This window comes from Drosophila pseudoobscura, chromosome 3 (assembly GCF_009870125.1).
Source record: "Drosophila pseudoobscura strain MV-25-SWS-2005 chromosome 3, UCI_Dpse_MV25, whole genome shotgun sequence".
Taxonomy (NCBI): Eukaryota; Metazoa; Arthropoda; class Insecta; order Diptera; family Drosophilidae; genus Drosophila; species Drosophila pseudoobscura.
In genome coordinates this window covers 21,316,622-21,342,517 of record NC_046680.1, presented here as the reverse complement: position 1 = coordinate 21,342,517, position 25,896 = coordinate 21,316,622, and the positions used below count along the sequence as shown (strand labels likewise).

The following is a 25,896-nucleotide window of genomic DNA, read 5'->3' as shown; positions in this document are numbered from 1 at the left end:
CTTCCACGGGTTTCTCTGAATAAAATAATATGTTAAATATGTATTGCATTGTTTTTTATTATGTATTTGGTGTGATATAGAGTCGTAAAGTAAATACAATACATAAATACTCGCAGAATCGATACTTCTTGGGGCCTTAATCATATTTCGAGCTCAGCAAAAGTTAGTATGCTCTCTTACCGGCTAATAGTAATCGCATTGGATATAGTCTGCTCCTATATGCGGACTATCGAATTGATCAATGATATTTAACTTTGATGACATCTACATACATGTCTCGATATTGCTTACAATTGAACTTACAGGGCGTTTACAGGGCACACATTTAGAAGTACAAAGTTACACGAACTCAACTACGTACTATAATTCTTCGGTATAATTCTTTACAAAATCGGTGAGAAAATTCTGAAAAGATGTTGTACGTAACATATGCATTAAGTACATTATCGTATCTATACACACACACATATATCAACGTTGTCCTACTTCGAGTGACTAGATTTCTGAGGCTATCATCAATAATGCGTCTATGTCTTCCACCACGGCATGATCCACGATCCACGATCCATTATACATCTATACATAAGGCAGCGGGACAGGTCCTGGGGCTGGGTTGGCTCACTCGCAGGCTATTTTGCCATCAAAACTGCTGAGGGCTATGGCAAAGGCTTGCATGGCGCACAGGGGATAGCGATAGTCCATGGTGAAGACATCCTCCGAGGTGCGGCCGAACTGCATCACAATGTACTCGGGATCGGAGTCGTGCACCAGCTGAAAGTTCTTCACCGACGCCTGGGTGACGCGTCCATGGAAGTTGAGCACATACGACTGCGTCTCGTCGTTCCACACGGGCGTCTTGTTGTGCAGCTCCACAATGTTGTCCATATTCTGCAAAGATTGTTCAATTCCTGGGATGATACATAAATTCGGATCGGATCAGTGAAGAGTCCCACCTTCATCTTATACAAGTCGAGAATGCCCGTCTGCTTGGGATCCGCTGAACTGATCTTGACACGCTGATCGTCCTCAGTCATGCCCGGCAGTATCACAGTCATGTTGCGGGGTCCCTTGAATCCCAGGATGTTGGTGTCCTGTTGGAGAGTAAAAATCCTTTAGGATTGCACCACCTCTCTGAATGTTGTACTCACGTAGATGATGACGGCCAGGTCGAGACGCGGACTGTCCGTGCTGTCCTTGTTGCCACTGTCAAAGACCGTGAAGGATGTGCCAAAGACATTGGATCGCAGTTTGCCGCAGAAGCCATCAGCGCTGCGGGACAGGTCCGTGGGGTCGCAGCTGACAATGTAGTTCGATGTCTTGCTCTTCTTCCGCTTGCGACCTGCAAAGGAATCGGAAGATTAAGCAGAGAGTTCCCGGAGAGAAGGAGTCCATGGTTGACCCACCTCCCAGCAGAAAGATCTTCTTTCCGTAGTCCCGCTCCAGGTGCAAATAGTATATGGGGAACAGGCCGCGATCCATGCCCTTGCGATCCCGTGTGATGCGACATTTGTACAAGACTCCCTGGGGCGCTGGCTGCATCACGAACTGATCGATGTTACCGATCACATCGCCCTCGGACTCCCCACCGGCTCCGTTCGATGTTTCCATGCTGCTGCCGTCCAGACCCGCCTCCTTGTAGGGCGAGGAGGCCAGTCCAACGGGACGGACAGGTGCCGCACCGGCTATGTTGCGGTTGGTGTAGTCATCCTCGTCCAGGGTGTCGTTGAAGGACGGCTGGCGGGTGGTGCTTGGCCGCTGCGAATGCGTGGAGTTGGCGCTGTGCGGCGCGGTCTGTTGCTGCTCGATCACCGTCACGGGACTGCTCTCCTCGTCCTCCAGCTCATGCGATGAGATCTCCTCGATTAGATCCGCTGTGGATGGAAGAACGCACTCATTATCTCCTACATTTCTGATTGGGGCTAGGGCTGTCATACCCTCCTGGCTGATGGTACTCAGGGTTCGCATATTGTTCGAGTGATTTCGAGTGGAGTTCATGGCAACTGTTCCACCGACGGGGCTGCCGTTGGTGAGTATCTGGTCGGGATTGAGTGGCGAGCTGATGAACTGCATCGGTCCGTCGTAGGCATGCAGCTCGCGGCTGTTGCTGCGCATCCCGGACATGGGTCGACTGATCTGCAGATCACTGGCCTGGACCATGCCCGGCGACGCCCTCTTCTGTCGGATGTAGGCCTCCATCAGCTGGCGCTGTAAACAAACGGAGGATAAGATTAGCTACTTTCAAATCTAATCTAAGAATAATTTATAGATGGCTTCGATTGTGACCTTTGATAATTAGAGAAACCCACAGATGTGTACCCTGTTATATGGATCCATCACTGCAATTACCATTCTTGATTTACTAAACGGCAATTTGCACATTTGTTTTGAATTCAACATTTTGCATATCCAATTATTTGTGGCAATTCTCTCCTTCCCTGCCAGCATGCCATGCCGCGCCAAATTGCCGAACAACATGTACACCCACCGACGGCGAATCGGATACATGGCTGTAATAAATGCCGCGTATTTACATATGCATGGACACCCCTAATCCCCGCCGCAGCGAGTGCAAAGCGAGACGAGAGCTGCAGGTAATTGTCTCTAGGGAAAAGCGTGCGGACCCATAGCCCAGCCATCATCCAACGTCAGCAGCCCCCAGTTGATTGCTTGCGAACGGGTATGGGTATGGGTATGGTTTGGGGTATGGGTATGCAAATGGAACCCAGCATCATCATCCCCACAAACATCGGTGGGATATGGCAATGATTTCATTAAAGACTTAAATTTTCAAGTTCACGTTTACGTTTACTTTTGCCAGCACACGTACGAGTATAGCGGGGAAACCGTGGCGCATTTACGGCACCAATGCTCAGGGAATCCACGCCCACCCATTACTCAAGGAGCAGGAGCAGGAGCAGGGGTAGATCAGGGGCTCCTTTCTAGCTCGTTTATTGATTGACGTAAATATGTATAAGTAAGAGTACTACAAGAAGTTAACGTTGCTCAGGATGCTCTCGATGGTGGCGTTCACCACGCGCTTCTGGGGCGTCGGCTCGCACTGCAGCTGGAAGAAGTCGGGCAGATCCTGCTCGGACTCGAAGGCACTCGTCTGGTTGGGACTGATCCAGAGGTCCATGCGATCGTAGATGACGCCCGTGAGACCCATCTGGATGAACGAGTCGATGGAGGCGCGGTCCTTGAGGTCGGCCCCCCAGGCCAGGACCAGCTCGACCTGGTCCTTGGCGCTCTGCACCAGCGCGGGATTGGCCTTGATGGGTACGGTGTTCGGGGCGATGCCGGCTAGATCGAAGGCCTGCACAAAGTTGATGGTCTCCACGACGCTGGTGCGGGGATCCGAGTAGTAGTCATTCGTGCTGCTCGAGAGGACCAGCACGGGGTACATGTTCTGCTTGAAGCGCAAAAGGGAGCACAGGTCCACGTCGAAGCTCTTCAGGATGTTGAGCCGCCCGCAGCCGTGCTGCTGCACCACCTCCAGGATGCGGTCGACGAACAGGTTCTTGTCGATCGTCTGCTCGCTCTCGTACTCCCCGTTCGCCTTCTGCTGCGGCCACTTCAGCTCAATGTCGAGGCCCACGCTCTGGTTCACGCGCTCGAAGAAGTCCTGCAGGGTGGGGAAGAGGCGCTGCTCCAGCTGCTCGACGTTGTTGTGGGCCGGGTACTCGACGATCTTGTTGCCCACGATCTGGTAGGTCTTCAGCTCCTTCAGCTGCTCGTAGGTGATGTCCTTCAAGAGGACCTCGGTGAGGTCGTCGCGGCTCGTCGGCGTCTTGGGGTGGATGCACACGTGGATGCTCCAGTCGTGGTGTATGATGGCCACCAGGTCGCTGGTCAGCTGCACATCGAACTCCACGAGATCGGCGCCCAGCTCCACGGAGGCCAGCATCGAGGCCAGCGTGTTCTCGATCAGAGGCGCCGCATTGGAGGTGACCGTCAGGCTCTTGCCCAGTCCCCGGTGCCCGATCTCCAGCCCCGTCCAGTTGCCCCTCCAGTAGTGGGCGAAGCTGGTGCGCAGATCGAAGCTGTGGTTGGCCATCGGACGGATGAGCAGGTACTCCATCCGCAGCTCTCCCACCACGCGCTGCCACAGGGGCGAGATCAGGCTGAGGGTCACAGTGCCCTCACTGCCCGTCAGCGATGTGGGCTGCAGGTGGGCGTAGCCCAGGAGCCGCACCAGATCATCCTCCGTCTGTTCTGCATAGACCTCCACGAGGAAGGCGACCTTCTCCAGCTCATCCAGGGCCGCGTGGTACATGAGGATGTCGGGGGCTGCATACGGCACTCCGTATTCCGGCTGGGCCCGCAGCTTGCTGTCGGCGTAGGCCATGCGGACGTACTCGATGTTGGCGCGAGCGGAGCTCAGGATGGGCGACAGGGTGGCCGGATCCACGGGCTGCACACGCAGACGCAGCGCTCCACGCCCGGAGTCCACGGGATCCTCCTCCAGGCGCAGGGCGTCGCGGAACACCTTCAGCTGTAGAATGCTCCCGGATTCCTGGAGCCAGCCCAGCGTCAGCTGTCGCTGGCCAGAGATGACCCCAAACTCGTCGCTCCGGTTGCCCGGCAGCTTGGTGACGTTGAAGGTCCTTGGCAGCACATGCGACTCCCAGCGACGGACTTGCACGTTCCCGGAGCGGCCCACGGCGGCGGCAAAGTAGCGATACTCCACGCTGCTGTTCTGGGGAATCTCCACCGATCCGCTCCACACGTTGTGGATGGCCGTCCGGTTCAGGAGCAGGGCTCCGCTGGCCTTCCAGGCGCCCAGCACCTGCAGATTGCCGACGAGGGCGGGCCGCTCGTGGACTGCCAGTTGGGCTGAGTCGGAATCGGTCAGGGTGAGGGTGAAGTTGAAGAGCAGCGGGGCATTCCGCTTGAGCGGCACGTAGCGACGGGCAGCGTAGTACTTTTCGTAGTAGGATGTGTCGCAGAAGGTCTCCACCGGCAGGAGGCAGACCATGCTCAGCCAGGTGATGGTCAGGGCGACGAGTGTCCTCGACCAGGACGCGGACGCGGACGCGGACATGTCTACGCTCGACGGCAAACGCGTTGCAACTGCCAGTCAGCTCTGAGTTTGGCGGAGAGCTCTTATCACAATCGCAATCAGAATCGCAATCGGAATGGCGGGATTTATGGCAACGCCAACATCACATCTGAGTGGTCAAGTGTGGCGACGCGGCGACGATAAGGTTCCACTTGCCACTCGGGACTGACTGATTATCAGATTTCAAGCCGTCGCGTCCGACGAGACCGGGCCGTTCCTATTCTCACGCACGTGTGGCCTAGACTCGTGCACAGCTCTCTCGGATGCAGATGCAGATGCAGATACAGATACAGAGACAGCCAGAGCCACAACTACAGCTACAGCATCAGCATCGGCATCGGCTTCAGATACAGATACGACATGCTCAGGCAAGAGAGCTTTTCGGTGGGGGCTGTGGTGCCTACGTCATCAACGAATTGCTTCTGGGGGGCAGTTTTTAAACGAATTTGATTTCGAGCGTTGCGCAAAAGCTTCACCTTGCTCTAGAGGGAAGGGCGGTGGGGATCTCTCATCTCTCATCTGTCCCCCTCTCGCCATACCCTCTACCCCCTTATGTGGTGGCTGACCCACAATTTACATGGTGAAAGTTTGTCGGCGTCCGTGTAATTTATCCGCTTCGCTCAATTACAAATTTCGTAACATGCGGCATGAGGCCGAGCGGTGGATAATGGGAAATGGGGGGGGAATGGGGCAAACTGTGGGAGAACCACCAGTTGCTAGTCGAGTGGAAATAATTCCTGATTGTTGTAAAGTAAAACAAAAAAAAGCGAGTACAGTTCCCTCAGTAAGGAAGCGATCCTGGCTGGGTCTCGGACCTACAATGGTGGACGGCGCACCAGTCCCACGAGGGGGATGACGGAGTCGAGGGGTGTGTGGGGCCCCGACGGGCTGGAGGGGACAACCTGGTAGCCCTTTTGAAGGTGGGGGCGACCAACTTCAAGGCCTGGGGGAACCACCTCACGGGGCGTACAGACGAATCTCGCCGATAACTTTTAGGTAATCGCCAGGCCTCGTTTTCAGGGTCCTACCCCTGGTTTGAATTACCACGGAGGTCTTTACCCAGCGAGGATATCGCCGAGAGTGCCTGGGCTATCGCCGGATAACACTTACGGGACCCTGGGGAACTACTGGGATCATGCGGGACACAAACAGACGTCACCGGGAGCGCTTAGGCAATCGCCGGATAGCGGCATCGGGATCCTGTTGGGCTACGAACTACTGGAGGGAATCATGCAAGGGCACCGACGGGCATCTGTATCGAATACGGATCACCTCGTGGATGGGGCAAAAGGGGGACTAGGGCAGGAGGCGTAAGGATGGAGAGAGAAGACGAGGCCCCTGACATCCAGGAAAACGCAACTGAATTCGAATGTATAACGGAATCCGAAACTTAGGGTCCTTCCAGGGGAAAGAAAATGGTGGGCGGAAAAAATGTGGGTGCAGCGTACACTCCCTCACACCACAAAACGACGGCGTAATCAGGCTAGTCTCAAGCGTTGCTCGACTCGCTGCAATCACAATCAAAGCCTCCCCTTGACTCCTGTCACGATGAATCTCCGGTCTAATGGTAATCACCCCAGCCGACTCGTTCCTTTAAAGAGCGGCGAGACTCGTTACGCACACGACGTGTATTTTGTTTTTGGGCCCGAATGTGTTCCACAGCTCGGGCTCGGATGCCCATCGCTGCTTTAAAGTTTCAACATTGCTCGGTTTTTCTTTGCTCTGTTTTCGTTTCGTTTTATGAGGAAAACGCGATTATGTGTAAATTTGAAATCAGTTGGCAGAGCGGAAAAGCGAGAGAAGAGGGACAGGCGGTGGGAGACAAAGTAGAAGTAGAATAACACAATTCCAGGACACGTACAGCAGAAGCAGGAAGCCGAAGAGGAAATGCTGCGCTTACGCGGAAAAAGTTGAGCGACGGAAGGAGTGGGGCGGAGGGGCTTGGGAGGCTGGGCAGGCAGTCGAACGGGGTTCGTTTATGGCTTGAAATAAATAAGGGAGGGAGGGCAGGGAATCCACAAAGTAAACCCCTTCGTCTGCCTGATCCATGCGATCGTATATCCTCGCAAAGCCGACACACTTGGTGCTTTATATTCATACTGTCTAGAGACCCAGAATGTGCATCTCTTTCTGTGGCTGTTTCCGTGAAGTTCCTGCAAGTTGTGCGGTTCTATTATCTTTCGATTTTCCAAACACAATAATGTGCTTCAGCAACTTTTGCGCTTTGCTTAGCGCATTTATTTTAATTTGAGGCCAGACAAATTTGCGTATGCGTAACGTAATAAAGAGGTCTAACACTGAGCCATAAAAGCCATGCCCCGTGCCCGCGTGTATGTTGGCAACACACAAAAACCCACCACCGAGCCCCTAACCCTAGTGTGGGGCACATTAAAAGAAGGTCAACATCTGTGCGGCATGCTCTTTCGGGGGTCGCGTAATAAAATGATTACTCATACGCCCCATGCCCCGAGCCGGAAAACAAGAAAGAAAATTGAGAGCGTCAGCAGCCAAAAGCCAGCCAAGTCTTTGTCTCCCATTTTGTGGATACCCTACCAGAAGGCAATTCAAATGTTGAATATACTCTGTCTGCTTGAAGGCGGATAGTCCTCTTCAGGACTTGCCAGGGTATCCAGGCCATGGGTGCCTCCGCACCTACAGCCTTCTTTCTTGTTTTAGCTTGTTTACTGTTTGCTGTGTGCTGGGGAAAACCAAATCAAGCCCTGAATCAGCCAGAAAGAGGCTTTTTCGTCGAAAGGATTATGTATATGCGTGTATTACAGCGGCTTTGGTGAGATGCCTGGAGGGCATTGGAGCATCCGCACCCACCCGGTGTTTTAAAACTTACATTGATTTCGGCAGAGGGGCTGTTTAGCCAACTATTAAATGCCCCACACGGCCACACACGTACCGGGGCACACGCAAAAGCGAATAAGCGATGGCCTGGAAAACTGCTCATCAATTTCCAGGCTGGTCAACACCCAGCAGTCATCGACACGATCCGGCCATTAACCCCCAAAGAGAGATGCGGGAAAACTATTACGAGGGACAGCTTTTCGTGCTTCTTCCTTTGACATTGCCCTGCAGTCATGGCCCTTGCCCCGGTCCCTGGCGCCCGGCCCCTGGCCCCTGGTCGGTTTTTTGGCCCATATTGACAATCATTTACGTGCTCGCTTCATTAAGCCATAAGCCATGGCCATGTCGAGCGTGTCATGTTCCACCCACCCCCCAATAGAGGCAATGGCCGAAAAGCCAGGAAGGGCAAGGGGGTTGTGGTCCCCCGATTTGGATAAAGAGATTGGCGTCTTGCGGGCCATGGATTTGGGGAGCAATCAAAAGCGTTTGTTTCCTGCTTATCTTCTACCCAAAATAGTCCTGCTTGAAGAGCTGGCAAGACAAGAAAACCGTTAAGATTTGTCATAGCCAAAGCTAGCAGGAAAGCGGCGTTTCCTCTGCACTGAAAACCGCCGTGTGGAAGTTTTCAAAAATTGATGCATAAAACAACACAAATGAGTAAATAAAGGATGTGCAAAATGAAATGAAATTTGCAAATTGAAATAACATTTCAAATGATTTCCTGCAGGGGAAATATGCTTGCAAAACACATACAAATCGCTGGCCCATTCGCATTCGGACCGAATTTGGTTTTTTCTTTCCCTTTTGGATTTTTAATTAAATAAGGATTATGAGATTGCTTCACTCTTTCGAGCGATTTTTCCGCAGCCTTTCGGCTCCAGGGCGCACGTGGGCGTGGCACGTGCGCGTGTGTGTTTAAGGCTTAAACGTTTAAACGTTAAAGCCATGCAAATTCGATTTCCGGCTCAGCGGCCATAACATTTGCACTGTGACCTGCTGGGAGCGATCCACAATTGGCGGACGGGTGCCAGGGGAAGCCATTAGAGGAGCATACTCTTTTCTCTTGGGGCGATTCTGTATCGGTAGATGTGTATATGGTCACGATTAGATGCACATCCTTCGCCGGTCCTGCGGTTGCCATCGAGTCAACTGGCTTTTGTGCTTCCGGTGCTGTATCCTGGCCGTATCCTTCTTTGCAGAGGCGAAGGCATCGCCGCAAATGGGAACAAGAAAATTGCTGCGGTCTTTCCTTTCCTCCCAGCTGTTGTCGTTTCTCTTGTTTCCCCCTCTCCTCTGTGCTCCTCTGTTCTCTGCGGCTGAATGTTGCTGGCAAGTGGCTTTGATTTCATTTCTCGAGTGAAAATTCCTCTGCCGCCTGCATGGCCTGCGCACAAAAAAGTTGTTAAGACTCGACAAAGCCACTTTACGGGCTCACAAGTCCTTCTTCAGCCGCACACTCCCCCTTCACTCGAGTCCTTCAGGGCCTTGTGCGTGCGTGTGTGTGTGAGTGTCGCCAAATACACGAGATCCTCCTCGGGCACAAATTAGTTACGTTTTTAGTGTGATTTCCCCCTTTGCAGGCGCTTTGTATGCAAATTCCGAACAATAACGAGAGTATCAACAAAAGCCAACACACACACAAAAACAAATGGGAATCATATAGGACTGCGACTGCTGCGACTATGGGACACCCTTTACAGGGAGAGATGAGAGTGCTGGCAGCGTTCATAGCCGATGGTAGCAAATACAGAGACAGCCTTCCGGGAGAAGCATGCAGTGAGAGCGAGAGAAATATATGCGTTGGCTTTCCAGTTGAGCCGGTCGACGTGTCTACCGTTCGTGTATCGTGCCAGAAATGTGTATCAGTGAGAGAGAGAAGATCCACAAAAGTAGTCCGTTATTCCTTCGATTCGTATACGCTGAGAGCGAAAGAGAGTCATCACAGACGAGTGTGTCGCCTGTAGCAACAACAGTTGCTGAGAGAGCAATGGCATGAACCGATTGCGAGAGAGGCGGAGCAGGAGATCAAGAGATAAGAAAACTGCGACTGCACTGCTTAGCGCACTAGAAAGGCAAGGTACTCGTAGGCAATAAGGTAAGGTAAAAAAGGCAATGGCGAACCGATTGCGAGAGAGGCGGAGCAGGAGATCAAGAGCTAAGAAAACTGCGACTGCACTGCTTGACGCACCAGAAAGGCAAGGTACTCGTAGGCAATAAGGTAAGGTAAGAAAGGCAATGGAAACAGATCCGAATTCTAATGGAAACCCGACTTAAACGTATACAACCTCTAAGGTCGGTTCAGTACACCCTGGTTCTCCACTAGTGGCAGGGTATTACAACGAATCGACATTGACTGCGGCTCTGCGCGCGAGTGTGTGTGTGTCATATATGTGTCAGTATGCAGGAGGACCACAAAGCACGCAGAGAAATGAGGCGAGGCAGGGGCAAGTGTGTGAACAAGTGACAAGGAACAGAAAACAATCGCGCGCCCCGCACGCTGCCACCTTGAGGCATGCCCCTTTGTTGCAGCAGTGCAGCAGTGTGTACATGGGTGGAATGTAGGTCGGAAATTTCAAGAAGTTCCCCAAATACAAGTTTAGACGTTTCAATTTGCAGAACAATAACTGAATAACTGACATCTATCGAACAGCTAAACAGGAATTGGCAACGCACTTCTCCCATGAGGCTTCTGTGGAGAGAGAAGCCACTAGTTTCCCTCGAAAGCAATCTACTGACAGCTGAGACTTGTGGCTGACTTTTCGCCCAGTTCGTTTTTCCCCACCGAGTTGACCAAGTTGTGGGCCACAAAACTTTCCGTTCCGTTCCGGTGCCCGGCTGCCAGGGTGCCCGTGAAGTCAAAGTAGCAGAGCCTTCGGCACTGTCGGGGCTTTGTTATGTTACATATTTGTGGGTTCTCCACGGGGCATGTGTGTGTGTGGCAAGGGGTGCACAAACAAAGAGCTCCATGAATTCACTCGTTAGCACCCAGGAAACAGGGTACGGTACACCCACACTCCCAGACTTGCGCCATCTGCTCTGGGAGATCCAGCAAACACCCGGAGGCGCCTCGTACTCGTACTCGTACTCGTGGAAAGGTTAAATCAGTTTGGACTGTGGCCTGTGACTGTGCCCGTGTCCTCCTTCTGCTCCCGAGAGTCTCGGGACTCTCTTGATGCACGGAGTCGTCTCCCCTCCCCAGTGGGTGCTTGGCGAGAGCTGTTTGCGGAGCCCAAACAGGGCACAGCTGACAGGTGCGCCTGGCTTTTGTTGCCATGCAAGCATATCCGGTGCGGCTCATAGGATGGCTTGTCTGTTTGGACAATGGCCGACCCCGACCCCGACTCCTACCCAAATATTTAATAATGGGAATAATTAAACGAATGTTTGCCAATCGAATCGGATATTCATTTCCTAATTAGGTCTCGCAGTAGAATTACCTCCAGCATCCTCCGATCTTCCGACTTTCCACCTTGTATTTCCTGCCATAATCTGAAATTATGGCTTTGGCTAACGATTTCTCTGCAGTGGAGTGGCGGGAAAAAGCAACAAATTGCAGCCAGCTCATATTTCTAAATCAAATGTGCTATTTTTCCCATGTTCCGCGCGTGGAAAAACCGAGCGAAAAATGTAAAATTGAAAAAGTTTTCCCTTTGCAACTGGGCGAAACAATATTTTCTTTATGGAAAAAACTGCTCATTGTTCGGCGGGAAACGCGAGTGCCAGCCAGCTATTATTTCCATCTACTATATGAATTCAATGGGGTTTTCCCCAGCGAGAAAAGTTCGGGTTTGGGGCGCCAAAAAAGTTGTTGAATTTCGCGCAAGAAATACTTTAATTAATCATTATGTTCTTAGGCCTTTGCGCGGATTTAAACAAGAGGAAAGGGCATTGAAAAATGCGTAAAATTCACCTGAAAGGCCGTTTCCACCGTCATTTTCCGACGCCTCAAAGAGAATTGCATTCGCTTTTGGGGCTTAAAGTCGGCAGCAAAAAAACTGCGGCTTTTTAAACACACACACATCGTATATTTTCTTTATATGCAGATGAAGTATCTGCCAGAATCCGGCCAGACCCATCTGGTCCGTGGTTCGTGGTCCGTGGTCCGTGGTCCCTCGTCCGTGCTATTGGCAGTAGTTTTCCTCATTTTATTTCTCCGCCTTTTTATGGAAATCCTCGTGCCACACACGCCTGTCTGTGTCAGATCTGCATTTCCATTTCTTGCTCTGACTTTGCCACACATTTATTTGCTACTTACCAGAGACCATTTTCCAGTTTTTCCTTTTTCGCTTCCTCTTTTCCCTCTTTTCATACAAAAATATATTCCAGCCACATACCAAAAACTGGTTCGAGATAAAGTTTTTCCGTTTGTGGGGGTACCTGCCCGGGGACCTGCCACAGGACTATGTGCAGAGTTCCTTAAGGTGACACAAATTGTGTGGCATAAAAACAAAGTAAGCCAGGAAAATCTTACAAATGGCAAGAAACTTGAGACTGAGAGATGGATGGATGTATGGATGAAGAGAAAGATGCACACACACACACCCACGCACACACACAGCAATGGGCAAGGAGAAGTCCTTGCTTCAACAGGGTTATATTGATTCAGTGAAAGTTCATTCGAAAAGAACTCGCGAATGTAGGGAAAAGTTTATGTTGAATAAAAGAAGAAGCGCCAAAGAAAAAGTTAATACTTGCAGGATTTTATTTATGCTAAAAAAAACATACACATGTCTCTATATAGATTTGTAGGACCCTCTTTATCACAGTGTCTTTTAAACTAAAACAAACTCTGAAATTTTCTATACTTTTCCAAGAATTATATATGCCACAAGAGCGATCAATTTGCAGGGTATCTGCCCCCCTTTGCTGCATTAATTATCGTTTTATGTGTGTAGTTGAGAGGATCGTAAAGTGGAACTTTTGCAATCATTGCAATCAATAAAATAAACTGCCAATAAAACGTATAAATAAAAATAAAACTACAAATGGCTCGTTTATTGCACTATAAATTCTCAATAAATTCGATTTCCGAGAACTTTACGCAGTTGAAGACAGAGAAACAAATCTGTCAAATAATTCGCTGAAAAATGGCTTAAAGCGACCGCAGAAAAAGGGTCGTGTCGTTTCGTGTAACCTTCTTAACTTAATCGGCTTTTGTTCGAATTTACTTTTTACTCTCCTTTCGCTCCTCTTTTTGGGGAAACCCGGAAAAGTCAAAGAACCGTTTACCGAACTCTTTACACACATAAATGTGGGGCGGTGGGCGGTGGGCGGGGATTGGGTTAAATCTGCTTCGGCTTTGGCATTCTGCAGGCAATTGGAAACTTGCAATATAAATGCCTCTCTCTGTGCCTTTGATTGTGGTAACTGGGAGCTGGGAATGCCAGTGAAACTTTCTCCCCCTCCCCCTCCCTCTCCCTCTTTCTATCCCTATCGTTTTCCCTCCGGAAAGACTGAACGGACCGGACCGGAGCCCGGCCGGATGGGCGACCATCAACGAGCCACAAGGGACTACGAGAAGTTTGTGTCTGTGGGGGCCTCAAGGCATAAGCTCTGGCAGGCAGCCTCTTCATTGATTGTGGGACACATACTATATATGTAAAGCCTCCTGTCATCGGCCAAATTACTCGATTGAATATGCAAGTGCCCCTTCCTCCGGCAGCTGTTGTCCGATGCATCTGGCGGCCCCCAAGGGACAGTGTTTGTTTGCTAATTCCGTGCCAATTACGATGGAGCATTGTTTGGTTGACGTGATTTGACCAATTGTTATTTAATTAGAGCCTTACAGCCTTAGCCATTCCTCGCTGGAACGTACATCTCACAGGGAAAGAGAGGGAGATAGCGCTACATTTCCGCTTCTTCTTTTGGGCTGGAAACTGTTGCCTACTTTTCAGGGCTGCCTGCCGAGTCGAGTGCATCTCTTGAATGGCAAAAAGTTTCCTTTTCATCTGCATGCCATAGTCTTGATTACGTATCCTTCGGCCGGGACAGACGGACACGGCTTAGCAGTCGCATTAAGAGCGCTTCTGCTGGCGGGGGGCGGGGGGAGGCCTGGGCGTGGGCATTCATCAAGTGCTGACAGTTTTGAGCAGACAGCAATTATTTTAATTGCATCAGGAGACGACAGGGGACAGGAGGCTGTAGGCTGGCGGCAGGATACTCATGTACGAGTATGTGTGGGCGTGGCGACAGCTGTGCCTGTGGCTGTGGCTCCTTCACTAATTAGTTGCACTTTTCCAGTGCTAATTGGACATTAGACGTGCCTTAATCGAGTTGTATCGAAGGTCCATTAAAGACCTCCCGCTAAACGCGACAGTTATGCCATAAATCATGCAAATCAGGACCTAAGTAAACGCTGTCACTAAAATATAGTTTGATTGATGGGCCCAAGGATAATCGGTGGCTCAGAGACTCTCCGTCCGAAAGGCAAATATCCACGCGGGACAGCCTCTGCAAGGATACCGTTGCCTTGGCACACTAACTCCAGCGACGCGGACGGAAAGTTTTATCAATAAAAACTCCTCGAAAGTCGCTTGGCTGCAACATGCAACGCTTTGCTGTTGCTGCGACTTGCACTGCTGTTGTTGTTGTTGTTGTGGCAGCTGCTGCAATGCCAAGTACTCGACGCTGTCATGTCGAATGTTCTCCACTGTTTGCATCCGCATTAAAAAAGGGAATCCAATTTAATTTACACTTCTTTCCACCGATAAAAGGTGCCAGGGAATGGGAATGGGAAGTGGAAGGGGAATTCCTTTCCATAACTCATTGTCTCTGTATTTGTGTGGGTGTGCAACAGATTTGAATAGTTTCCAATCGTCAGAGGGGCGGCATCCTTGATGGAAGCAGCAGACCTTCACAGTGTCGAAGGAAGGACAAGAATTCGATTAAAATATGCAAATGTCATTAAGTCGAAGGGGGTTTTTGGGAATGGGGATGTACAGTGTACACACCCTATAATCAATGGTGGAAAAGGAGACACTCTATATAATAATGATTTCCCATGCTCAAATGTCTAATAAATTACTCCGACCGTTGTACCTGCCCCCAACCAGTGGCAGGTTCCATCCGTAATTAATGGAAAGGCCCTCGGGTCATATGTCACTGGGAAATCATTAATTCTGATTCGATATTTCTGATAAGTAATCAAGTTTTTCTGTTGTGTCTGTCTGTCTGCAAAGAGAGACACGACTAGAGGCAGGGAACCAATGTGTTCGCTCTTGCAACTGAATAAAAAAGCGATTAAAGCCATGACACACGACATGTGGAACGTTGAGACTTCCAAAGGGTGGGGGGGGGAGGGGCGAAAGGAGGTGGTTCTCGATGTCAAAACAAACAGCAGAACAAACGCCACGCACAATCGATTGAGCACACAGAGCACAGACGCAGAGCAGTAGTCGAAGGGGGCCAAAAATGGGGGCGATCTGTAATGGAATGAAATGCCTCAACTGGGGAGAACATCCTTGCACTGCTCTGGATAGTCCCTTCTGGCAGTCCCTTCTCCAGCCATGCCTCTGCAATGGTCGTTCGTCAAAGACCTCTAAAAGAACAGTCCCCACTGCAGGTGCAAAGTGGTTCGGGGGCGGAGGGCGCAGGGGGGAGGGGGGAGCGGGGAGTTGTGGCCTAGCCAATCCAGCTAGAACGCTGATATGCCTGAATGGTTGCATGAATGAATACATGAATGAATGGGCACTCACCGCCCTGCCTCTGCCACCACACACACACACACACACATGTGGAACATTCGATTTTTCCTCCCTCGCAGGACTTTCCAATGAATGGCACTGGCCCGTTCTGGGGTTTCTATTCAACCTTCTTCCCGCACTTTCGGCGCTTGTAATTAAGGTGAATGTTTAAGGCCACAACGGTTCCAGGAAGCCAGGAGGCGGTACACGCGTTCCTAATGGCTGGCCATGGACTTGGAACCAGGACTTGCACTTGTTTGTAAACGAAATGAACTCGAGTCAAGGCTAGAACGGAAACATAGTCCAAAGGGGGTAGAAGGTACTGGGAATCTTGTAGTTGTGAGTCAGGAATCATTGTCTTCCCTCAACTACCGCTCGAAATGAATCTCAACAGAAGACAAGTACAATATTTGTTCCCAACAGAAACAATAACCCAAACACTACCGCTAATTAGGCTGGGGAATAGAGGCTGGCCTGGCTGGTTGACGGCCACAAAGTTCTCCGTTTCGGCCGCTGTAGGTTAACCGCAATTAATGCCAGAAGAGCCAGAGAACCAGAGAGGGGGGCGAGGGTGAGAACGAGGACGAGGACGAGGTGTAGACCAGCAATCACAATCATCCGCTTGCCGCAAATTAGGAATGCCTGGCCCGGGGGCGTGCCCTGGGACACCGAATTAGCCACGAGGCAGGGCAAAACGACGGCCTGGTTGACGGGTGAAAGTCACAGGCAAAAGAGGGGGAGCGGCACATGCCCCAAGATGGAGCACTCGAAGCGAGTTAATTGTTGCCTGCTTCGAGGGGCAATCAAAAGTTACTGACCGGAACGCTCCAACGCTCCATAAACACACAAATAAAACGGAGTATAAAACATACATTTCTTTGCCTTTGAAATGGTATAATATCCAGAGTTTTAACCGCAGCCTGCGGCTGCACCCGGAGCGGACAAAGCCCCATTACGGATGTCGACAGCTCGGCGGAGAGCGCCGGAGAGTGGCGCTGAAAGCGTAATTAAGAAGAGCTTAAAGCCCAATGCAGCGGACAAGCCCATCCTCCAGAAGTGGTTAACTATGGATCCCGTTTGATGGATCGCCCCTCTCGGGAATCCCTCTCGGCTGGACGCCATTTTATTTGGAATGCCTGCCACCAGCCACCAGCGCCGAAAAGTCGACAGCAATAAATGTTTTATGGTCATGGCCTGGATTTCCATGGTTCCAGGGCTCCCCCCCCGCCCACCCCACGCAGCAAACGTCTCAATTGGAGAAATACAAACAGTCGACTGTCAACAGCAACAACTACAGTCGCAGGGCTGTTGAATGAGGGCTGAGGGAAACTGTAAAACTGTCTGTCTGTCTGTCGAGTGTTCGATGGAAAATCGAATACGTATACATATGTATATTTTCGGTGAAGGGGAACTTGAAGGGTGGCGAACACTCACTGATCGAATCGAAGTGCGCTCTGGAGGGTATACTCTGGTACCAGGAATATTTAATTGCCTTAATTCCATTTTGGAGACTATTTTGTGTTGCCTTTCGATTTCCACTAGAACTCTCCACTCCAGAGTGAAGTTTAATTAGACCCAGATGAAAATGAAATTTTATATGATTCTTAAACGCTGCGTTTAATTAAATTTCCAACGAGAGGCAACCAGTGATGGCAACCAGCAAGTGAGAGGAGGGCAAGCAGCGACCATCCAGGCGTTTGATGAACATTTAATTAGCTCCAAAACTCCTCGGAGGTTGCTTTTTCTAGGGAATTCAGAGCCAGAAATAAACACTGGACGATGCGAGGACTGTCCCAGGAGTTGGCATCACTTTGCTTTGGTCTGGTGAGCGCATTGGCATTGAGGCAGTCGAAAACTTTGCTTTTCACAATTAATTTCGATAAACAAATGCGAATCAAGTTAAATAAATACAGATATTTGCTGGTGACAGCTGGAGAAAGGAAGGAATAACACGTGCCTTGCGGCTGGCAATGCGGGAAAGGTCGGAGATTGCCATAAATATTGAAACAGAACAGAACAGAACCGAACATATATTGTGTGAATGTTTAGTTTGGCTTAGTTTTGTCTCTTTAAATGCACGATTTATATGCAAATTGAAGTGACGCCAAGGTCCTTACTTCTCCGAATCTCAATCTTTGAAAGTTACACAAAAAAAGGCACAGTGTCGTAAAACTGACGACTTGTGCAAGATGGCAGCCAGAAATAATCTGACTATTAAGGTCCTTTCGGACATTTTCATTTCGTGCGACAACAGAAAGCAGCATAAAGCAGAAGACAGAGCGCAGACAGCAGAGCACGGAGCACAGGGCGCAGGAAAAACGCAGGAAAATGTGAAAATCTCAGTTGAGTGGCGGCCCCCAAGTGCCACCCAGAGCAGAGGGGAGGGTCCCGGAAGAGGGAAGGATATGATTTTGTAATAAAGCAAAGTAAGTCGCGGCGACGGCGACAAGCATTCCCCGTGGGCCACATGACGTATGAGTGATATTAAATAACGTTATTTTTATTAAGGCCACTTTCCCAATTCAGTTCAGTTGACGACTCTATAGTCTATAGCCTCTCTGGGCCATTTCCATGCAGGCCCCCACACAATTGCACTATCGGATTCCAGCCAGTGTTCGACATATTAATTTTTGCAATTAACGTTCATTGGTTTATCGAAATGGAAATCCTTAATCCTGTCCGCACTCTGCCTTTATTTAATTTTAATTAGTATCCAATTTGAAAAAGACAAAAACAAATACAAACAGCCGGCGGGGTGTTGGCCAAATGGAATTTGCATTAATATTAGAGCGGACCGGACGGGTCATAAACAATTCAGAGAGACACATAAATTAATGGAAAGCAACAGCATTGGGCAGGCACGTGTCCTGGCAGGTGTCCCGCACCGTAATTGGCTCCGAAATCCATGGCTGAATACAAATACTCGAGTGGTCGAGCTCCAACCCGACTGCCCGACTAACCGACTAACGACCTTGTTAATTTGCAGAGCAGACAAACGGCTTAAGCCGGGATTGGATTGAAACGAAGTGAATGTCACTTTCTGCACAGACTGCTCTGTGGGTTTCCGTCAATGGCTTAACCACAGAGTCACCGCAACCACCGACCGAGCAACCACTCAATCAGTGATGGAAGCTGGCTGTCAGCTGCAGCCAAACCGCATATGAAAAGTCGATTCAAGAACTGCAATTTCACATACTTTTGCTCTGGAATTTCCTGCAATAAATTGCTAAATTCCCATCGTTGCTAATTGCCGTCCAACAGTGTGGGGGAACCGATGGATGGGTGAGCCCACACGGATGACAAACCCTTGTCGAAAGATTCCCATTTTAACACGATTTATTCATATTTTTCCACAAGAGTGGAGATAGAGAAATTTATGCCGAAAGTTGGAGCCTTGCAACGTGTAGAAACAGTACCAATTCCCAAAGTTGTAATTAATTTGCAGCAGCCCCGCTCCTAGTGACGGTTCCTAGTCCTGCAGGGCCCTCGCCCCCGGGCTGCATATGCAAAACTTTTCCTGGCGTTGGGGCCTGGCCGGGCTTTTGTGCCTGATAAATTGAATCAAGTTGGCAGCGCGTCTCGCAGGGAAACGGCAATTAATAAAATCTGCAATGGAAATGCGGTCGCCCTCGCACTTTCCCCTCTCGCACTTTGGTGTACAGAAAAATGTCGCAATAGTGTTTATGGCGTCACTCCCATATTTTCCCCCTAAAAGTTATCTCCCTCTGTGGAGTGCTTCTGATGGGCTGCTCTCGTGCAGCTTGACCGAAAGTTTCCAGTTGCCGGAGCGAGATGTGAGCCTGCCATTTGAGAGTGCAGTTGAGCTCTTAAGCTGCCAGCTGCCGACTGTCGACTGCCAACTGCCGACTGCCGACTGCCAAGTGTAGTTAAAGCCAAACGAAAAGTGTCAGAAGCAGACGCAGGACGCGTACCCGTAAACTGAAACAGGAGACGAGCTCCAGCCCAACCCAGAGATGGGGACAAAGCTTTTAGCCAGAAAATTGATTGCTAGGTATTAGTACGTACAGAAATTGTGAGCTCTAATTGAAAATGAATTGCTTTTTGGGCAAGGAGCTGCCCGAGACTTCTCCTCTGTGTGCAGTTTTCCCATTAGGTAGTTTCCGCTCATTCACGTAACTTTTCTCGCACTCGCAGCACTCGCATCGCAGTTTATTCCCTGCCCTGCCTGTTGATTTCTGTGAGATTTTCAGCGGAAAGACGTCCGGGGATTCGAGGCGCTTAGGTGCGAAGAGTTGCCAAAGAAAGTCATCTTTTGGCGCTTTCCGCATGTGTCCCGGGGGGGTTTTCTTTGAGCTGCTGCTAAGCCTCCATCACACCACCAACTGCTCATCGTTTTCCCGGACTTTAGTCAAAGAGAAACCACGGAATTGTTCATCAAATAGTTGCGAATATCTTGAAAAGTACTTCAATCCAGGGAAAGTATTTTTTCTCCACCTTTGAATCAGTTGCTAAGAACAGGCTTAAGTGCCTTTCGGCATTGGGCATATTAAATATTTGAAGCCCCCAACTTTGATGGCTGGCATTCGATTAGTCAGTCGTCTGGTTCCATTCGACGAGCCGACAGAACTCTCTACTCCACCAGCATTTTCCGTCCCCACGATTGGGTCAAGAACCTCGGCCTGGGGCCCGAAGCAACAGAGCACAAATTACAGGCCTGGCCTGAAACCGCCAAAAGGTAAAAGCCAAGAAGGCCAAGAAAGCCAGTTAACACCCACACCCACGCCCCCACACACACACAGCCACAAAAACGGAGAAAGTGAAGGTGCGATGCGTCATTTCCGTTGTTTTTGGGACTCCTCGTGTTTGATGGGGATTTCGTGTGAGGCACAGCTCGGAACAGTTCGCGGAACAATAGAGTGGTCCTTGCGCTGGGGTGAATTATGTTCACATGTGGCAAACCATCCAGTGACTTATCACTCCGCTTTACCACGACAGAGTCAGAGCTCCAGTAACCATCGATTTTATACCCCCCCCGCCACCATCGTAATGACATTCCATGGGACAACAGCAGACATGAAAACAATACCAAATATTGTTTATACATATATGTATTTCTAGTTCTCTCTGTCTGTCTCTCGGCCCGTGTCCTGTGTATCCCCTTCTGAGGGCTTGTTGTGACAGTTGCCCCTGGTTACACAGGACACAAACAACCGTGTGCGGCGAGGGGTCACGTTTTGTTTTCGGGAGTAGTCCCGGCCAAAGGCTTTATTAATCCTTTGTGTATATTTAGCCACCGCTTAAAGCAGTTGAGTGCCACACATACGTACATACCCGTGCATCTTCGTGTTGATTTACGAGTATACCATCGCATTCCAAGTGCAAATTGGCTCCACTCTGTGCGTTTTCCACTTTTTATTGCACCTATAAATTTGGGGGTTTACTTTAGCTCTAGCATGCATAAAATATGCTTAATATTAAGGCGTGTGAATTATTAGAGGTGTGAAAGCAGATCTGTATTCGTACACAGCCCGGCAATAGAGTTTTGTTATACCCGATACTAGATTTGTGGTGAAAGTGGATGTGTGTGTAACGTCCTGAAGGAATCGTTTCCGACCACATAAAGTATTATATTCTTGATCAGCATCAATAGCCGAGTCGATTGAGCCTTGTCTGTCCGTCCCTATGAGCGCTTCAAAGACTATAAGAGCTAGAGCAACGACATTTTTGATTTTTATTGAATAATTATTATTCCTGATTTTTATTGAATAACTATTATTTTTGGATCAAAACATTTATTATATAATTATTATTTTTGATTTTTATTCTATAATTATTCTTCATTTTTATTGAATAATTATTATATTAGCTTCTTATTGTATGCATAAGAATATCTCCAGACTGCATAATCTGAACCAGATCGTATAATTATAATAGCCTGAATCAAGCATACAATTTCCTGCTCTATCGCTCTGTTTATATCAAAATTTCACCACACCCCTCTCCACCGCCGCAAGGGACGAAAATCGTTACATCCCCAGATCTCAGAGACTAATAAGGCAAGAGTAACCAGATTGGGTATCCACACTCCTGTTAGATCTCACTATAAAATGTATATTTTAAAATCAGCCATGCTGACTAAGTATCGGGTATAAATGTAGAGTTGCGGTCTCCGCAGCAACTCACAACGTTCCCCCTCGTTTTTAAATCTGCTTTAGCTTCCCCATCAAGTTTTCCTTTTCGATCATTGTCTCCTTCCCTTTCTCTGTTTTTTGATATCTTAATATCCAAAAAGAAGAACCGAACATTTTCTCCGCGTAATTTCATTTGGAGCTGAAATGACTTGTAATTGTTGTACGATTATGTCTTCGTGATGTCATTGCATTAAGCAGCCGTGAACAGCTGATACATATTTTATAAGCAATCTCAGCCCCCAAGTGGAAAATCGAACCAACCAAACACTTGGCAACGATTCGATTTATGTCTGTGTGGGGGCGGGCGTGCTTGCTGGTGTTCTAGGCGATTCTTTGCGGAGCTCTTGCCTCTCCAGCGCCTTGCCACCCAACATAATTAGGGCCAATGACAGCCGTCGTATTGAGCTGCAGCAAATGCAGCAATACCCAGAAAGGACGGCACTCGGGTGGCCTGGCGGTGGAGCGAGCCGCTCAAAGGCTTTACTCGTAGAGGTTTCGGTGAGTTTCGATTTATTTGGACGCCGTTGCCCAGGCAACAGACGGGCCAGGTGGCCAGGCAGCACACGTCACAACAAAACACCTCGACAATGGCCATTGAAACACTCGGGGCCTTAAATGGCCAGAGTTGTGGACGAAAAGTGGACAATGCCTGGGATGTGATGAGTGGGGGGTCTTTGCGCTGCCAAAATGTATCAATGAAAATTTCAACTTTCCCATCCAATTGATGATTCACTCTGAAGAGCGAGGATGTTGAGGAAGGGGTTGTTTGAAGAGGATTTTTAGTTGGTCCATCGTTCTATGGAGCACGGTATTTACATCGTAATAGAAATGCGCCCTATACTCTTCGAGTACCGCTTCACCCAGGGTAACACATCTATACTAGATACATATGTACATTTTATCGGATTATGTATCGGATTAAGCTCGACCTAAGCAGGAAGTCAAATCGACGGAGGCCTTTCTTTCAGCAGTTGATAAGCTTTTGATTGAGTACGTATCAACATGAACATATGTACATATAAGAACGTTTTGGGAATAGCTCCTTCGATGCGTATTCTCTATACCCGCGTAGAGCATAGAACCAAAGATTATACAATATTATATAGACTTTGATAGAACTTATCCCAAATCCTGCCTGATCGGGACCACGCATCGGCCGGCGTGGGCTGTATGGTTATTCAGAGGCGTCAGGATGGTCTGACCAGCTTTTACCTGAGTGGGGATTTCATCATCGGTCTCGACCGGTTGCACGCTATAACATCGTGGCAACTCTTCGAGCTGTGGAGGCTTCAAGGGCGATAAATTTACAAAATAATATGAAATAAATCGGAGCGGCTTGGCGGCTATACCGAAACGGCTGGCGATTCCCTCACCTACCACAAGAGAGAAAAGTTTTCCACTTTCGATCGGGATAATAACAAACATCTGGCTGATTGGTGGTTCAGTTCTTGCATGCAGAGGCAAGTAGAAGAGTGTATCCAAATAGATCTAAGAGGTACATATCTATTTATGAACCATATACTTCGTACTTGGACTTTGTACAGACGGGGATATAACGGCAGCCTATTCACTTGCAATTATTACTTGCTAAATATAGGAAAATTCCATGATTCTCGGCACACCAACCTGTTGTTCCATTTTCTGATTGCGACTGCTAATTGCGGACATCTTGCAGCTTTGCTTTTTCTGGATCTACAGTAACACTCTTCCTTCCTTTCTCCACTTTTGTGTTGGTTATCAGTTAGCGACGCGATATATATCGCGATATGTGTGTGTATTCCTGTGTGAACGAATGTAGCAAAACAAAAACCGAAACGGGGGTCGACGGCGAAGGGGATTGCATCTGGCAGAGTGCCGCCAGAGCATGCAAAAACGTGAAAAGAATCAGGCGCTCACCCAGACCCGCACACCTGGTTCGCCTTGTAGCTGTAGTTTCAGTTGTATTTGTAGTGTGGTTCTCCCGGCGACGGCACACGCGACAAAAAACACAACCCCGAAGCGTGCAGACCAGCTGTTCTTGCACTTCTCTCTCTCTCGCTCTTGTCACGATCAATTTATGTTCTTCTCTTCGTGTTGCTTCCGCCTTCGTTTGCTTTCGATTTCTAATATACCTTTGATGCTAATGCTCAATTTTGTTATCGCACCTTCGCGTTCTGTGCACTTTTCGCGTGTTGCCAATTTTCCGTGTGAGAGTGTGATGTGTGTCGTCTGCATTGAAACGTAAAATTTTGGCGCCTCTTTTGGTAGTGCCCGGACGAAGAAGTATACCGTGCCGTTGTTGATTTCGGAATGACGACGATTTCAACAGCCAAAACGCTAACAAATGGAAACGAAAGTAAGCCCGAACGATGCCAAACGACGAGCGCTGTCGCTGTGGTTTCTGTTGTGCTGTCGTTTGCGAGAGCGAGGACGAGGACGAAACGAAACGGCTCTCTGCTCAACGTTTCCTGTGCTGCTTTCTCACCCTCATGGTTCTCGCCAAGGCAAAATATCTAGAAGGTAAACCAGCTCGTGGAGAGCGCTCAATCATGAATGTTTTAGTACACAATAATTTATATAATTATTTTTGGTAGAATATATTTTTTTAGTTAATGTGTGTGTGTCTGTGATGTCGGCTCAAAAAGAAAACTAGAATGCTAGACTGCTATACCTCATATTTTATATACCTTGACATTCTCTTCATGTCTGGTACTCTTCGCTCTCTGTCTGGCACCTTTGCTATCCTTCCCTCCTCTCCTCTCCTTCCTCTTTCAACCATGCCGTGCCCGACAGATGTGCAGCTGGCGAGCGAGTGCAGGAGGCTCTTCTTGCACTTGGATTTATGCTGTCTCTGTCTGCTCGCAGACATTGCATTTGGATTATCAGACACACAAACACATGTAAGTCGACATGCAGGAGGAGGGAGAAGGCAAGATCAGCCATCTCTCCAATAGTTGCGACGACTTCTAATCGCAGTTGGCATTTAAGCTGCTTTTACACGATAGGTTTTCCACCGCGCAAGCAGTATACAACGAGGGGGAACGTTGTGAGTTGCTGCGGACACCGCAACTCTACGGTTATACCCGATACTAAGTCAGTATGGCTCTCCTCCGGCAGACGCCGCTAATATTAAACGACACGACAAAGAGTGCGTGCGAGAGAGACAGAAATCAGTCTGAGCGTGACGTCGGGCGCTGCGTAGCCAATGCAAATTGATTTGTTCCTTTTGGCTACAAAAATTATCTGATCTGATCCAGATTCAGCGATCTGATAGATATGGTCATTATCTATGATTCTGCGTTTTTAGTTTTCTCAAATCTGCAATATTGTGGATGCAACAGATTTTCGTCCTTTGTGGGGGCGGAAGGGGGTGGGGCGAAATTTTGAGATATACGTTTTATAGTGAGATCTAAGAGGAGAGCGGATTCCAAATTTGGTTACTCTAGCTTTAATAGTCTCTGAGATTTGTGAATATCCCCAGACTTGCATCCTTTGCGGGGGCGGAAGGGGGTGTGGCAAAATTTTGAAACAAACTCGTCTCGGTCCGATATATTAGGAGTGTGGATACCAAATTTGGTTGCTCTAGCTTTTATAGTCTCTGAGATCTAGGCGCTAATGTTTTACTCTAAGGAAAGCCGCCTATGCTACGTGTGTGTTAGAGAGAGACAGGGCGAGAAAAAATGAAATTGTTTTCTTGATGCTGGCTATAATAATGATACGATCCAATTCAGATTCTGCAGTCTAAAAGATATGGTCATTCTCTACGATTCTGCGTTTTTGGTTTTATCGTATCTTGAAAATTGTGGATGCCACAGATTTTCGCCCTTTGTGGGGGCGGAAGTGGGCGGGGCAAAGTTTTGAAATATTTTTGGAGCAGTGACATATCACAGAAGTCTGGATCCAAAACATCGTTGCTCTAGCTCTTATAGTCTTTGAGCATTAGGCGCTGAAGGGGACGGACAGACGGACAGACGGACAGACGGACGGACGGACAGACGGACAGACGGACAGACAGACATGGCTCAATCGACTCGGCTATTGATGCTGATCAAGAATATATATACTTTATGGGGTCGGAAACGATTCCTTCTGGACGTTACACACATCCACTTTTAGCACAAATCTAATATACCCCAATACTCATTTTGAGTATCGGGTATAAAAATGAACC

General features: G+C 48.9%; 2 protein-coding genes across 5 annotated transcripts; both read right to left on the bottom strand.

Moving 5' to 3' along the window:
* Positions 1-39: 39 nt before the first annotated feature.
* Positions 40-24,146, bottom strand: ktub (Tub domain-containing protein ktub). Of its 4 annotated transcripts, none has more exons than XR_004468593.1 (6): positions 23,373-24,146; positions 1,404-2,205; positions 1,149-1,339; positions 954-1,091; positions 463-888; positions 40-405 (listed from the first exon to the last, which is right to left on the bottom strand). XR_004468593.1 is itself a non-coding variant. In XM_001361882.5 (6 exons), exons 1-6 carry the CDS (start codon positions 23,412-23,414, stop codon positions 619-621), a joined length of 1,380 nt encoding a protein of 459 aa, XP_001361919.4. In that variant the 5' UTR covers positions 23,415-24,144; the 3' UTR covers positions 40-618. The 4 variants fall into 4 exon arrangements, 2 of the variants coding, with proteins under 2 accessions (XP_001361919.4, XP_033233259.1); XR_004468594.1 differs by having other exon boundaries at positions 467-888; XM_001361882.5 differs by having other exon boundaries at positions 40-888; positions 1,404-1,871; positions 1,935-2,205; positions 23,373-24,144.
* LOC4805530 (glycerophosphocholine phosphodiesterase GPCPD1) lies at positions 2,920-5,236 on the bottom strand. Its single transcript, XM_001361881.4, has one exon. It carries the CDS (start codon positions 5,039-5,041, stop codon positions 2,984-2,986), a length of 2,058 nt encoding a protein of 685 aa, XP_001361918.3. The 5' UTR covers positions 5,042-5,236; the 3' UTR covers positions 2,920-2,983.
* Positions 24,147-25,896: the final 1,750 nt, after the last annotated feature.

Bases quoted from the DNA above. Each gene is read 5' to 3' on its own strand.
- LOC4805530 (XM_001361881.4), bottom strand. From the start codon at position 5,041: ATGTCCGCGTCCGCGTCCGCGTCCTGGTCGAGGACACTCGTCGCCCTG.
- ktub (XM_033377368.1), bottom strand. From the start codon at position 23,414: ATGTCCGCAATTAGCAGTCGCAATCAGAAAATGGAACAACAG. The intron at 1,092-1,148 runs GTGAGTACAACA...ACTCTCCAACAG, and splicing joins ACCTGGCCGTCATCATCTAC to GACACCAACATCCTGGGATT. The intron at 889-953 runs GTGGGACTCTTC...CAATCTTTGCAG, and splicing joins TCGACTTGTATAAGATGAAG to AATATGGACAACATTGTGGA.